This window comes from Agelaius tricolor, unplaced genomic scaffold, assembly GCF_023055355.1.
Source record: "Agelaius tricolor isolate 1412-34295 unplaced genomic scaffold, bAgeTri1.0.p SCAF_1, whole genome shotgun sequence".
NCBI classification, from domain to species: Eukaryota; Metazoa; Chordata; class Aves; order Passeriformes; family Icteridae; genus Agelaius; species Agelaius tricolor.
The window spans coordinates 48,893,688-48,909,687 of record NW_027269261.1 but is presented as its reverse complement, the minus strand read 5'-3'; the positions used below and the strand labels follow the sequence as shown (position 1 = coordinate 48,909,687).

The window sequence follows — 16,000 nt, the reverse complement described above, 5'->3', positions numbered from 1 at the left end:
AGCTCCTTATTGTGTAGCCCAGTTTAGTTTTACTTGATAAACACATGAGTAATTGTTTAACTTCACAGGAATTAAAATGAGATCTGTGGAATTAACATTAATTTTTTAAGCTTCTTGTGAATGCTGTTGTGTGCAAGCTTGTAAATTAATTATGTGTTTTATTTGCTGAATTCAATAGCTGGCACTTTATTAACCTGCAGGACTTGAATGCTTGTTACAATTGCTATGACTTCAGCATGTTGCATTTTCTTTGCAGTCTCACCAGTATTCAATAGAGGCATTGGTGTTGCATGATAGTTGGCCACTTACTGAGAGTGAGTCTTTGCTTGTTCAGGAACTGAAAGAGAAGCAGAAAGATGATATCAAAGGTAGGTTAATCTAAGTACATATTTAGTCAAATGTATCATGTCACTGCTTTTAAAAAATATCTATTACTACAAGCAACATTTTTTCACTGTTTGAGTGAAATAACTAGGCCAGAAAAGTCTTTCTTCTGTAGTTCTTAGAAATGAAGTTTGATTGCATGAATCTACATCTTCAGTTCACAAAATATAAGGAAATCAGAGACTACACTGCAAGACACCTTCTTAGGGCCCAGCTTTAGGTAGATCTGGAACAGAAGCATGCCTGCTGATAATATAAGAAAATGCACTGAACAAGATGTGGGGAAAGGCCTAGTTTGGGAAATGTATTCCTTCTGTACTGCTGGGAGAAGAATTTAGCCAGAGAAAAGGCTAGAAAAGTTCCCAAGTACAGTCTGTATGTTTAAGTCATGAAGGGGACAGAGAAATTACAGAAGGTTTTGGGTTTTTTACAGATTATTGTAGCATTTCTTCTTAAGGGACAGTAAAAACCAATCCCAAGACATATTAAAAGCACTTAGAATCCTAGTCAGTATTCTGTAAATTAGATAAGTGTGTCATATTTTCTTCTTCTTTTATCAACCAGGTTGACACAAGATTATTTAGATCTTTATTATGTTAAAGTTTATCACTCTGGACCCAAGAGCCTGAGAGAGGCAAGGCTCTGCCACTGCACATTCCTAGATCCAACTGTTTGTGAGGCTGAAGATGAAATCCCACCAAGCATGTGCACATAGACACAGATACACACGATGTATATGTGTATGTAAGGGTGTATATATACACAGAAACACACACACATTGTCAGCTACAGAGGTCTCAGACAGACACTCAGCAGAAACACAAACAGCACCAGCTGCCTTATCTTGATTTTCCCTCTTAGGCTGGAAAGAATGGAAGTCCCCTAGACAGACTGTATATTTCTGAAAAGGCAGATTCTTCCACCAGCTGCACCTAATGTCCCCCATAGCTTGCCTCTGCATCCCCTACAATCTCTGAGGCTGCAGCCCTACTCCGGCTGCTGGTGCAGGACATCAACACACACATGCAGCTGATTCTCCTGTGTTCTCACCCCTAGGTTCCTGCAGAACCTAAAATATTACTTCCCAGCATTCATTAGATTTTCTGTACCATTAATATTAAAGTTCTATAACTCAATTTTTAAAAGAAGTAATAAAAAAATATTATTTGCTTCCTCATATACATACACTTGCTAATACTCAAAAATATTTATTTAGGATGGCTTGATTTTATTTACTAGTGGTATGTCTCACTTTTTATTCCATTACAGTTTTCTTTTTAAATGTCTGGTCAGGTCTTTTTTTCAGTAATTTCTAGTACTCTGGACTGAACTTAGATTCAACAGCAGTAATTGCTGATGGATATTATTTAATTTCTTGGGTTTGGGATATATGCAGCATTTGAGATTTTTTTCATTATTTCTTCAGTTATTATTACACAACTTTAAAAATATATATCTTCTTGGTTTGCTGTAGTCTGTAGTCAGTTTTAGTGGCATTTGAGGAGCTATGTCATGTAGGCTTACAGACTTGTACACAGCTCTTTTAGTGATTTCACCTGCTTGTATTTTGTTGTGTTCTTCACAATATCACATTTTCTTCCTAGATTATTCCATTCATTCTCTTAGTTTTCCCTGTTTGACTCCTTCTCACAATAGACATTCTATTACATCCTCTTACCCTTCTGAGTTGGCTACATTGTGACAGCTTGCACTTGACAATATCCTTTTATACAGTTCCTCCATGGTCTGTAAAACTGCAGGTCAAAGGAGGTGACTTAATCTCCTAAATTTCTTCATTAGTTCTCAGCTCATATCACTAAATCTTGGCAATGTCATGCGTGTTCTCTCGTTGAACTCAAGGTAGCACTACTCCAGTTCATAGCTCCCCTTCTCCATGCTAATTGATGCTCATTTGCAGTCAGTGACAACGAGCACTTTTTTTCTTGGGATTATTTTAAAATGGTGTAAATATAATAATTTTTAAATGGTGTAATTTTTGTGCCCTCTCAGAAATGCTGCCTTTCAAAGTAACCAAATCCATTTCACAGTTCTTATTAACTGAGTGTCTCTGCTTATACAAGGATACCAACAAATTGCCTAGGCCGCCAACAGAGTGAAAAGACAACTTATATCAAAAAGTTGAAACATCAATACTCACTTGATATTTAGTGTTTATCCTTTGTACCCCTATTGACAGCAATATTTATCTGAAGTGCTTACTATAGTTCAGTATTTTGGAGAAAAGCCCAAATGTTTATTCCTTTCTCTGATTGTGAGTTAGTCTTAAATCAGTTTGAAAACTGACCTTTACCATTTAAAATTGCCAACACAAGTTGTCAGACACAAAATTCATATAATAATAATGTTTGAATATAACCATAAAGGTATTATTTCACCACGTGATTTTTAAGAATGCTGCAGTGAGCCAGGTGAAAAATTTATGCAAAATGTTTTGCCTTTTTCAAGTATCCCTTTTTCATGTAAGCCAAGACTGCCATCTAGAGTTAATTTTGTATTAAAGCTAATTTATCATGACAATGATAAATTTCAACTCTGTATTAAGAGCTACTAAAATCTTTTAAAATAGTCTCCCTTTAAATTAAGACCCATGCTATTATACTCTTGCTATTCACCAGTATTATTAATACTTATTTAGAACATTTTTGAAGAAAGTAAATTCTCTGATACACAGATGCTATGATAATTTTGTATTTCTTGATGTTTGTACTTGTAAAAAGAACTGTGTTAGCAAAAGTTACTTTGTGAATAATACTTAGTCATATTTATTATATATAAAATCCCATTAAATGTTTCATTAAAGAACCCACTCTACAAAAAAATCATTAAAAAGGCATTAGGCAGGAAAACCTAAGTACACAGAAATTAGGAAGTTCCATGTAGTTTATTTATAGTGTCTTTATTCTTTCACCTTTCTTCCTCCCTTTTTTGTTTATTTGATTTTTGTTTTGGTTTGGTTTGTTTGGTTGGTTTTTGTGGTTTTTTGCCTCTTTCTTCTGAGCACTGTTATGGAGCAAGCTTTCAATGGAAAAAGACTTTAAAATGTAAGCTCAAGATTCTTGTATAAAAGGGGAACAATAAGCAGGCAATCTTGCAACTGCTAGCACCATTTTCAGTTGCTTGACTGTGTGAACAACATCATTTTAAGGTTCATTTTGTATTTAGGATTTTTGGCTATTACGTTTCTGGGTTCTTTGGTTTTATTTTTCTTGTAGCAAGATCATCACTTTTATTGTGCAACTGTAACAACCCCAAGCTGAAGCATCACTGTGTGCTGAATGCTAACTGCAGCACGTATTTTACATATTGCCTTAAATTAACTTAGAAGTGTAAGCTGTTGATGAGGGCTGTCTATGCAACTGGGAAAGCAGGAGAAGATGGAGTGCCCAGCTTAATCTTGCCCTAAGCCTACATATCTGGAGTTAAAGTAGGTTACCTCATTATAGCCCCTGTAATTTCTTATGCTTGTTTGTTCTTTACTAACTTATCAGGGTATGCTATAAGTTCAGAGCATCAAAATGTTATAATTCAGAGTCACAAAATATTTCTAGATACCAGACAAAGCTTGTAGTATCCCATGACATAGAAAGTCTTTGTCTGGGATCATTTAGCTAAGTACACTGAATGTCTTTGAGTGTTTGTGTAAACAATAAATAATTTAATAATGCCTCTCTAAAATTTAATAATGCCTTGAATAATGTATGTACACTGTAGTAAACCCCATAGATTTGGGAAAAGCACCATGGAGAATCTGAACAATAGGAATGCTGAGGCAGCAAAGAAGTTCCTGTCTCCCTGGACCTCCGCCCCATAACCTATCTCTGTAACCCTATAAGGCAATGTTACTTTAACCCTTACTATTGGTCAAATAGGGATACCCCTAAACCCTTACCATTCATTAAGTTTGGATTCTATCCAACCCTATAAAAAGGGCATACTGTGCCCCATTCAACAGAAGAAGAGCTGTTGCTGGGACCCTTTGCAGACTTCCCCAATAAAGCCATCTCTGTGGAAACAGTCAGCACCTCTCCTTCTCCTCTCTCTGCTGTCTGCTGCAGCCTCAAGCCAAGGGCAAACTTACCTAGTAAGCAAGAGCTGAAATCCTAAGAGCCTGCGATCACTATAGAGCTGATAGCCACCAAGCTTGCTATGGGGTTTGGCCCACAGCTACGGGCCTGAGCTAGCTTAGCCTTCGGGCATCCTGGCTCCCTGCTGACTGGGCCCCCAGGCTATATTGCTCTGTGTAATAATAAGGCCAAATCAGAGGCTTTATTAGTACACCAGACTGATTTATGGTGCTCCTATATAATGATAATGTGAAATTAAAGAGAGAGCCATTTATGTAGCAATTTTATAACTTTTACTTGTCTCATCACTGTTTTATATTTGCATTTCCTGTGGAGTTGTTTTACTATATTCAATATTTGTGGAGACCACTTTAATTTTTTGCTTTTATTCATTAATATGTGCCTTAGTAGCACTGAACCAATTTAAGCTTTACACTTTGGTGTAAAATGTCACTGGACATTTTGTAAGTAGCATGAGGAGATAAGAATAATACTATTTCTAGATAAACACAAGTACGATGTATGATGTAACACACTTATATACCATATAATATATATTTGTATGTGAAACTATATGTGAGCTACAAATATGTTTCTATGTCTTTAATATTTACAGCTTTATGTATCCATATAACCTCTGCCATGACAATACAGATCCCATCCAAAGCTCATTAACTGTGCAGTACAATGATTTGTCCTCAGTGGAAAGAAATTGGAAAAGCACTAAGTGAAAGATATCTACCTTAAAAGTATTAAATGAAAGATAGATATCTTATTATGATCATCAGACTGTGAAACAGTCACTCATATCAACTTTTTTTTCTGAGAGAAGTCCCCTGTTTTACTGAATCTAGATATCTTTGTTCTAGATAGTCTTAGGATGGGAGATAATGAGAACATTTACTTTACCTGGTTTGAGTTTTATACTTTCCTGGTGCATAACAAGCATAACAAACACTGACAGAGATTGTATGTAGAAGGGAAGTGAGAGCCAGGCTGTGATTTTGTGCATTGCAGTCTTTGTACTGACCCATACACAAAGCAGCAATGCAGTGACTGCTGGCAGGCACCATGGTAAACTCTCAGTTAAGCCCTGGGTAAAGTGTTATTTAGGACAGATAAGGCTGTCACAATGTGTTCACCTTGTAAGTATGTTTTTAAAAGTTGTTTGGTCCTCATATTCTTTCTTGATAGTACTTGAAAGTGTCAACTAATTAACTGGCTTTCCTTTGCCTCTCTGTGTGGTTGTTTTGTGCTGTTATTCCACCCTGGGTTTTATGTGGGGAACTATATTAATGGATAACAATGACATTCTCTCAATCCTAATGCATTATAACTACATTTGAGTAAAACACAGGAGAAAGTATGATGAGCACAGTTTTCCCCTAATTCTCACTTCTTTCCAAGTTAAAAAGATTGCAAATATTCCTAAATCAACCAGAGGATCAAAAGATACAGCATCTGAGAAGATAGAAAAAGAGGAGTTCTGGAAAGGTGCACCACTTGAATCTCAGGTGAGAACAAGGCCAAAGCCTCAATTTGTTGAATGTGCCATCCTTGCACTGAATATAGAGATATTCTCAGGTCTGCAGATCAGTACTGCTAGGACTTCAAATGTCCCTTGTATTTCTCTATACCCTCCTTTGCCACCTTTTTAGCTTAACACTTGAGAAATGTTGAATTAAAAAATTTGAATGTAAAAGATGTGCATCCTGGATTTAGATACACAATTTGCTCATTTCTTTGTTTATGTATAAAGGAAAAGGTGGTTGTTTCTTTTGTTGTTGTAGTTTCTGTCTCTGCTGAAGGCTTACCAAATTCCAAGAATTCACCATATTTGTGTCCCATTAATCCTTCATTGTAGTGGCTTCCATGGGTTCCTAGGGAGATGAAATAGGTTTTTCCACTGTAGTCAGTTCGTGTCTCATATATCACAATTGTCAGTAGCATGCAGACATACAGTGGCAGAAAAATTGGTGTGTACTTACTTACCTGGAAGTTCTTATCCTCTGGGATGGATCATCTGAGTGTTCTGTGGCTGTCTGAAAAGCTATTGCCAGCCTTTATGCCTTAAAAGGAATAATTGACATTACTGGTTGCAAACGGATTAATGGAAAGCAATGAAGGAACTGACAGCTTCTTGTTTAATGGCATTGCTTTTGCTGGGAATTTTCTGCCTCATGGTGTGTAGCTTAAGCAAAGAACCATAGAGCTTTTCATTAAGAAATCTCTACTGATTTTTTTTAGTTGACTAACCTTGCTGCACAGCAGACTTCTCTGTGATTCTGCCTTACACTAGAGTTGCTGTGATGATGGTTCTTGGGAGTCCACCACTAAAACAGATACAAGTCTTGAGATGGAGCCCTTGCAGAAAGAGATGTCCACCTATAGTCTCAAACAAGAGCTTAACTCCTAACCTAGTTCTAAGTCTTGGGCTTAAAGCTTCTCCAAATGATATGTTTTCCCGAAAAATATGCAGCACAGTATCTATTTTCTTGGTCAGGCATCAGATTAGTCAACTAGACTTCAGGCCCTACTTACCCTGTGATTCTGGAGAAGCCATGCATTAAGGTGTTGGAGAGACTGGGAAGTGCTTGGAAAAGAACCTTACGAGACAGAGCAAGGTTTATTTCTATACAAAAATCCCACTTGAATATAATAAGGCTACTAGTAAAGAAGCTTGTGGAAGGAGAGGAGAGGAGAGGAGATAAAACAATTGCATGAAAAATCACACAAAATACTCTTGTTCAGACAAACTGTTCAGTTTTGGGAGTGTGAAGCATGCTGCATGGGAGTGGGGGAAAACATGTGAACAAAATGCCTCGAAGAGCTTCCAGGCATTGCAAAGTAATCTTTCTTTCCTTTGGCAGCCTCTGTTTATGTCATAATGCACATCAAAGTCTGTCAATGTACAATGTGTATCAGTCAGAAAAATTACCAGTACACAAAACCATAACTTCATCCTAAAGAGTGGTAGTAGATGTATACCAGTGACTACATTATGTTTATGATGCTTTCAGCCAGGAGAGTCAAATGCCCCCTACTGTATTCTACGCATAGTTAGTGACCAGAAAGAGGCAGAGTTTCTGGAGGTGAAGAAGGACACCCGGCGAGTAGATGCGATCAGAGCCATGAAAGAAGCATGGGAGTCTGCAGAGCCAGGGAGAGCTGTCAAGGTAATATCAGAGTGATATTTCTACAGTGATGTTTCTTCACAAGTTCCAGGAGTTGTTGTAAATGGTAGAGCACTTGCCACAACAGAAACCTGCCTTCGTAGGGCTGTTCTCTTCACCCCTTTGGAAGACAGGAAATTTTACAGTTTAAAGCATTAAAAGTGATTATGTGCCTGACTTCTGGGTAGGAATCCAGATTGTCTACATCAGCCTTCTGTAGATCACTGAGACTTTAGGTTCTACTTTACAAAACATAGATAAGTTTCTCCTTAGAAAGCCCACTACCTCTACACATTTGCAAAGCTGCTACTTGTGACAAGTTTAATGTTTAGCGTGAACAGATTCTATCGAGAAATACACTGCTATAACATGCCAAAAATTATTTCTCCTGAAGAACTGGCAACTGGTCATACCCGTACCAAAATTGTTCCTTTCAGCCAGCATTCCAAATTCAGTCTGCATTGCAGGTTACCCAAGAGCCTGTAACACACTCGGTATGAATTCACAGTTTTGGAGAAGCAATACTGATCTAGTTGCCAGGTGCATCTGGGTGCTTTTGAAGTGACATATGCTTGAAATGGAAAAATAATACATGTTCTTTCTAGCAAAGCAAAAAGTGCAGTGCTGATTCAGAATTGGAAGCATCATTAGCAAAGAAAAATAAAATAACAAAGTGCAGTCTTCAAACTCATCTGACAGTCATTCCCTATCACCACCAATACCCTTAAGGTATGTACAGCCAGAATCCCCAGCTTAGAAATTTGGGTGTTTTAGTATTAACTTTCAGAAATGAATCTGAAACACGAGCCTTCTCAGTTACACTCTCAGATTTTCTCAGTTCTTTTCAGTGTGTTCAAAGCTCAAAACTTTTCCTGACACTACTCTGTTAAACTCTGAACTAAGGAGAAATGCTGCTGTGCAGCTTTGATTAGTTGTGCTGAGATTGAAAATGCAAGTACAACCTCCTAAAAGTTAGCTAGAAATGAATCCCCTTTGATGTGTGAAGACTCTTCAGAATCTGGTTCTATCACTGTTATCTTTTTTAATCAGAAAATCAACTGAATTGCAACTACAGGATTCCACTTTTGAATCCCCTTATGTTTGTGACTTTTTTTAAAACAGCTGTCATTAAGAAAATTGCAGCAACAATAGAATATGCTAAAAAAAAAGGTCTAAATTGGGGCTATGCTATCCAGATTAAGTAGCTTCTCCTCTCCTTTCTTCTTGACAACCTTGGCCCAATGTCTGCCTATTCCAGGGGTCAGAGACCCTCTGACTCAGGAAATTGAGTTCCTGACTCCAGGCTGACCAAAAGCCAAAGGGCTTCTCTGTCCATTCTGGCAATGACAGCCCTTAAGAGAATTCCAAGTGAGTCAAAGTCTCCTTCTGAAAAGACAGAAGTGCTGATGTCTGGTTTTGGCATCAAAGATAATTGAGTCTCAAAGGGTTTGCACTCAAAGGTCCCATTTTTCAAGAGGAAGTGTAAATCATCAGGCTATAGGAGCTCCTAGGAGATGCATTTGCCATACATCCAGCTATACAGTTTTTATTTTATTTTTAATCTCAATAGTATTTTAAACTGCCCAGAGATCAGTGATTTCCCAGCATTTCATTGGACAGACATCTTTAGGGTAAGTGTGCAATGTCTCATGACTGATTCAGTGGGATCCTGGCATCTTTTCTGATTCCAGAACCAGGCAGACTTGCACACTGCACTCTGTGACCAATAAGACCATGTTAGGTCTTATTGAAGACTTATAGAATCTTACTTTTGAAAAATCTTTGAGATTTGAAATATGCTGTAAAAGTTTTCTTATCTGGATTGTAAAACTTTGATCTGTAGGCTTTTCAGGAACGTGTGCGTTTTATTAATAAGTATGCTGTGAGAGATTCAGAGGAACCCATAGCTGAGGCTGAGACTGGCGACTTAACACCTGGTTCAGAAGAAGAAGGTAAAAGTACAGCTTTCTATGTCTTCTGTTCAGCATGTTCCACTCCTTAGGAAAGGGTTCTGCATTAAATACTGGTAGTAGATGGATAGATCAGCCCCGATTAAGGTGTCCAAATGTGCAGTGGCAGGCTTGCTCTCTATCCCCTCTTTATTTGAATTGTTTCATTGCTCTATTTCCAGACACAGATACAGCCTCACAGCTCTTGGAGGCTGCCAAGTTACCCTTAAGCAAACTTCAGGTAGCCCTTCTGTAGTACAACTCTAAATTAATTAATCTGAAATTTTTGGAAGTTTAGTGGAAAATACCTTCTCCCTCAATTCCAAGTACCAAAGTTCTTTACTGTAGAAATGCTAAAAAAGTGTTTAGCAGCTAAATAGCATGCCGGTAAGAGACTAATACACCCAAAGTAAAGTCCATGGAAGCTGTTCATGGAGAGTGGTCTGGAAGTGAGGTGTCAAAAAGTGCATATTGAGTAACATCAGTTTCCTGGAAGCTTCCATATGTGCTGTCTAATTTTATTTAGTAATTACAACTTCTATGGATTCTTCATATGTATTTCCTGCCAATTTCTGTACTCAGATGAAAAGTTGAACTGGGTGCAAGACTTCAACCTGTTTGTTGGTTTATATTTCCTTCTGTGATTACACTGAGGCCATCACAAAAAGGAAAGAATACTTCCCAGTCTGATTGTGACAATATCTGGTCATGACTCATGTGCATGGAACTAGAACCTGTGACCAGTACTTAACTATAGATTAGTATTTTTCCATCCCAGTAAGTAATCTTCACAGGAAAGATTCAGATTCAGAAATTAAAGCAGAATTAATCCTCACCTAATGCCTTTAATACAATATTGGTTACTTGAAGCAATATTGTTTCCTCAAAGTTACTGGCTAAAGGACTTCAAAATTAATGGTTGTCCACCAGGGGCTTTGTTCTAAACTAAGCATTTAGAGTTTAATATAATGTCTTAGGAAGTAAAGAGTGACACCCCAATGACTTTAAGTTGTTGTGGTTCTGTTCCACAGAGTGCAGCATTTGGCAATGATGAGATTGAACATTTCTGTAATATGCAGTATCTTAATGAAGATTTTTGTATTCTGGAGAATACTGTTTTAATGGGCAGTGAATAAGGCATTTCCACAGATCCAAGTCACTCTTTGGGACCAGCAGAGAAGGCTGGTATTTTTGTCTATGTATAGACAGTAAATATATAGAAAGTAATTATTTTAATGCTCATAAACCGCTTTCTATTTCTCATGAGAAAAGTCCAGGAATATTTTTAACATCATTCAATTAGTTATTGCTATAAGTAAGGTAATGAAAGAGTTTTTATAAGATAAAACTAGTACAGTCATCATTAAATCTCATCGAATTTTACAGGTTTTTTCAGCACATTGAGACAAATTAAAAGAAGGAAGCATTGAAATAATGACAAAGCAGCTCAGCCCATTGCCATGCTTAATATCAGATGTGTCATTGTACTGCAAGAATGCTACAATAAAACACAGCATGATTTAACCACATTATCCATGTGGTTAAAAAAATAGTCTAAGATTTCAGAATACCAGTTTTACTATGTTATGATTTTTCTTTAAACAGGTATTTCTTAAATTAAATCTTCTCCCCAAGAGGGAATATAATTTTTTTAAACTACAGCCAGGACTGCAGAATCAGATTTTTATGATTTTTTTAAACAAAAGAATATGATACCCAGAAATTGTTTTTATATCTTTTAGGCACTGCAAAGTCAATGTTCTTGCTTAGATTTACTAACTTTGATAAGTAGAGGGGTTTTAGCTAAAATGCACATATTAATTTCCTCCTAGTATATGTGGGTTTTTAATAGCATCTTCGATTCTATCCTAAGTGTTGGAAATAAAAGGGCAGAAATATTATACCTCTCCAGCCTATATTCTCATTTAATAATGTATTTTGCTGAGCCAAAGTAAGAAAAATTGGTATAAGAATTTAGGTGGATCTCCCTAGGATAACCACATAACCAGTTTAATCTGTTTTGTTTTTTATTTTCTTACCACAGGAAAGCAATCACCACAAACAGCTATTGACTCAAGATTAAAAACACAGCAAAAAAAATGGGAGCTTATAGACCTTAGTCCTTACACAAGGTAAACTGCCCTAACATAATAAATGTCAAAGGGATTGAATCACTGCACTTCATGTAATGAGTATCTGACATAAACATTTGAAGAAAATGAGTGTTAGGGCAAATATGCTTATTTCAGTCTTCTTGAAAGGAGCATCAAGATCACTGGATATTCTGAGTTGGAAAGGACCCACAAGGATCATCAAGTCCTGCTTTTCAGTGAATGGCCCATACAGGGCACATGCTTGGTGTTATCACCACCACACAGCTTGGTGTTATCAGCACCACACTCCAACCAACTGAGCCAACCCCAGGGTCATAAAAAAATTGTCAGGATGTTATGCAGTTTTAAAATAACATATTTAACAAATGCAGTGAATAATAGTTAATAGCTGAAATAATTGTACTGGTTACATTTATTATACAAAAGAACTATATTTTTGATTACAAGTGTTGACATGAACTTATTGAGCTAATTTAAATGCACCTCCTTGTTTGCTGTGCTGCAGCTATAACCCACTTCATGCTTAAGTCCATTTGTATTCAACGTGGCATTTTTGCATTTCATTGATCTTCAAAAGACTTCAAAAATGCTGAAAAATATACTCTAATTTAATTTTAAATTGAGAAAGAAATTGGCATTATACTGAAGCGAATAGCATTAAAACAGTATGGCAAAAATATGACAAAATATCTTCCACAAGCTTAAATCTTGTAAGCATTTCATTTGTCTTCAACTCCTTGATTTTTACACTAGTCATTTAGGACAAAATATAAAAGTATATTATCCACTTACCTGCCATTATGTCAAAAGCAAAAAAAGAACCCTAGAAGATAAATTGCATTTTTCTCAATTTTCAGAAGTATCAAAAAGTTCTGAAAACATATTTCTTGCAAATTAAAGGTGTCACATGTAGGAGTTTTTCATATGCTCGAAGATGAGCATGATTTTACAAATAGATTTAAAATAGACATTCAAGTATAAGAAGACCCGGTCTCAGGAATGTATTTTCTTATTGGTGTTATATAGAAGCAGAGGAAAAGTCACTCCTTAACCATATCTAAGCATATAATGGTGATGTTGCCAAATATAACCCAAATACTTGCCTATAGATGTTAAGCAAAATAGACATCAACCAAAACTGGATTTGATATGAGACAAATATCTGTTTTGCATTTCTTTTAGAAAAACAATATCTGAACCTGTGCTAAGAAATGAGTCTATCATTCAACAGCAACAGATACGTAAAGAAGAAAAATTCAATCATTTTAGACAACTTTGCATGCTGGCTATGGAACAAAGACAAAAAGAAGAAAATGAGAGGATTTTATTGAAGCAAAACATACTTGAAATGTATGAGAACCTGCAGGTATGTTTTCAAGATTACTTTCCAGTTAACTGCTGCTGGGACGTCCACCACTAGTCTGAATATCCTGATCGACCATTATCAAAGCTTTTGTATTCAGTACTACAGATTAGAAGCAACAAACAAGCTTGAAATTTCACTTGGGCAAAGGGTAAAACTAAAAGTTCTAAAGTAAAAATTAGTACTGCATGATATCTTTAATATGATATTCTTGGTACTTTCTTGATACACTCTCTGCAAAAACACTATTATATCACCATAAAAGGATGGTTATAAGTCAGAAAAAAACCAGACTGAAAACTGACATACATGACCAAATGCTTATTAAGTAAAGCATCTACAGTCTGACTATTTTTTTGGTTGTAGACTTGTATACAGCTTTTTGAAAAGTAATAAAAAAAACAATTATACAGGGGGATAAGTTCTTAAAGTGTCTCAGAAAATTTAGAGAATGCAGTTTCCTTGGAATATGCACAATGCCAGCAAATGAAGAATTTATATTATTAAACCTCAAAAAAGCATGTCTATAAATAATAAATGTAGTAGCATTAGTGTAGGATCCATTGTGAGGATTAACTCAGCCAATGCACTGCACATGAAATTGGCACAAGTATCTTACCAAATTGGCTTAACTGTTGAGCAGCCACAGGAAAAAATTGTTTGTTATAGTGGTGATACAATAACCACTATCAATCAGCTGCTCAATTCAGAGCTCTTAAAAGTGTATAAGAGACAGTAAAAATAATTTTATATCAAATCAACCTGTTTACAGAAATCTTACTTGAAAACATCTTAGCTAGTTCCCAGACAGCCTGATTTATATTACTCAACTACAGGTCAGCAAGCAGCCGCAGTTCTCCAGCAGTGGCTGACCCTAATAAGGATGCCAGTCCAGGTGTTCAGATGTTGCTATGATTTTGGATGCCTAACATATTGTATATTAGAAGGGCAAATTTTTCACAAGAGTAGAACCTCGACTCTTTCTAGAAACTATTTCCATTAAAAATGTTTCACAGTAGGAATTTAAAATGAGATTTATTTGTGAATATGCACACTGTGCTGATAAACACTTTTGCAGTTGTTTCATCTGTAGATCACAAAGAACTATATACGGATTTCCAGGTATCCCCATTTTTCAGGATGGAAATGGAAAGGGAAAGGTTTTCAGAGGTGTCAAAATCCCACTTGTCCAAAGTCTCATTGAAGGTCATTATGATTTAGGCTCCTTTAGCTTCTTAAAAGGCCACAACTCCTAAGCCATTCCAGCATTTCTAACACCTAGTTTTTAATAGACTTGTTTAAGACTGCAAAGCAAACCTGTAACTGAAAAGGGACTAGGTCCAGTTGGTAACTACTCTGTTGCCCTATTCTTCTTTCACACAACTATCTTATTATGCCAGCAGTTTAAAAAGGATTTTCCTAAACTTTCTCTTCTTCATGGTGAAAAGATTGACATATAGCTGTTTCTTTTGAGAAGACAATAAACATCCATGTAAAAAGAAAAGGAGAAATGCTCTCCTTGTACTTAGAGAGTCACAAAGTGAAACAGAACAGAAGGATGCAGTTGCTTGTGGTGAAACCAAGACTGATGTGTTGAGCAGGGCAGTATTGCTGTTTGTTTTTGGCCAGGCATCCTTGGATGAAGCACGAGGCAGAATTTACAGCATTCGGGAAGCATACAGAAATGAGTTGCTGGAGGCCGAGCGCAGAAAAGAAGAAGAACTGGCAGCCCAGGAAGCAGCCCTGAAAGCAGAGCGAAAGAAAAACAAAAAACGGTAAAGGTTTAGCAAAAAAAGTGTAGTTGCTAGCACTTGTGAATTTTATTTAACAGTTTGGGAAAGAAAGTTCATATGCAAAGATGAGAAAAAATGTTTCTTATTTTCAAGTACTTTTGGGCAACTACATCACATTTTATCTCTTTGCCTGTTGCTAGTGAAAAAATTTATCTAGTATTCTAAAAAGCTACTTGCCACTATTTAAGTTTTTATGCTTTGCTGAATAACTTTGCAATAAAATTCATATTCCATTCAGACTCTTCTCCCAAAATCCCAGTGCCTTTTGTCTTTTTATTTTTCAATCAAAACAGAACGAGTCAAGAATGAATCAGAGTTGAAACAGTGAATGCAACCTGACAGTTTTGAAAGTCTTTTGACCTGGCTCCTTAAATGGATGACAATTTGTGGAGTTTATCATAATTAAATAGTGACAAACCACACTTTTCATATGCTAACATTGGGAGGCTTACCAAATCCTGACTGAGTAGGCTCACAAGCTTTCTATGTACTGTAATATTTTTCCCTTCCATCATTCTCTTAAAGTGTTTTGGAATCTCACAGTAACTCTCTGTAGTGACAAACTCATGACACAACCTTCCAAGGCTTGTTAAACACTCCTTAAAGCCCTATTATTCTCTTTATTTCTCTTTTCTAAGATGTATTTTGCCCATGTTGACTTTGTTCAAATGACTAATTACAATAGACTCCCAGCTGGAATTTAAAAATATTTCTTAAAAGTAAACCAATGTGTGAATGAAGTAGCAATCACAGGCTTTTTATTCAAAGGGAGAAATATTTCCTCTAAGCTCTCGTTTCCATTATCACAGAATTCCTGTGTTTGTCATTGTGTCATCAATGACACAATGCTGCTTCCCTATGCATCTTTCTTTCCCCAAAAAACCACTCAGAAGTTATCACTATTACTTGAACACAATCTAGACTGTTACAATTGTGAAAACTCTCTAGAAAAGACAGGTGTTTTAAATGACTTAAAGTATTTTCCATGTATGTAGTCATAAGCAGAAGCCTGGGAAGTTAGACTAAGTATGTCTTGTATACCCGAAATACGTTGAGGATGTCCAGAAGCATTTCATTATCTAGGCAAGGTAAGAAACTATGAGACTCACCAATTTAATGTCAATCACAAGAAATTTTAT

General features: G+C 36.4%; 1 protein-coding gene across 2 annotated transcripts in view; it reads left to right on the top strand.

Annotated features, from left to right (window-relative positions):
- Window positions 1–15,098, top strand: part of ADGB (androglobin) — a 98,901-nt gene extending 83,803 nt beyond the window's left edge. For both annotated transcript variants that reach the window (XM_071433144.1, XM_071433136.1), the window contains 7 exons: window positions 257–368; window positions 5,877–5,983; window positions 7,490–7,645; window positions 9,486–9,594; window positions 11,636–11,723; window positions 12,888–13,071; window positions 14,698–15,098. In XM_071433144.1, the coding sequence (XP_071289245.1) occupies window positions 257–368; window positions 5,877–5,983; window positions 7,490–7,645; window positions 9,486–9,594; window positions 11,636–11,723; window positions 12,888–13,071; window positions 14,698–14,847 (906 nt within the window). In that variant the 3' untranslated portion in view covers window positions 14,848–15,098. The remainder of the gene's footprint in view (window positions 1–256; window positions 369–5,876; window positions 5,984–7,489; window positions 7,646–9,485; window positions 9,595–11,635; window positions 11,724–12,887; window positions 13,072–14,697) is intronic.
- Window positions 15,099–16,000: the final 902 nt, after the last annotated feature.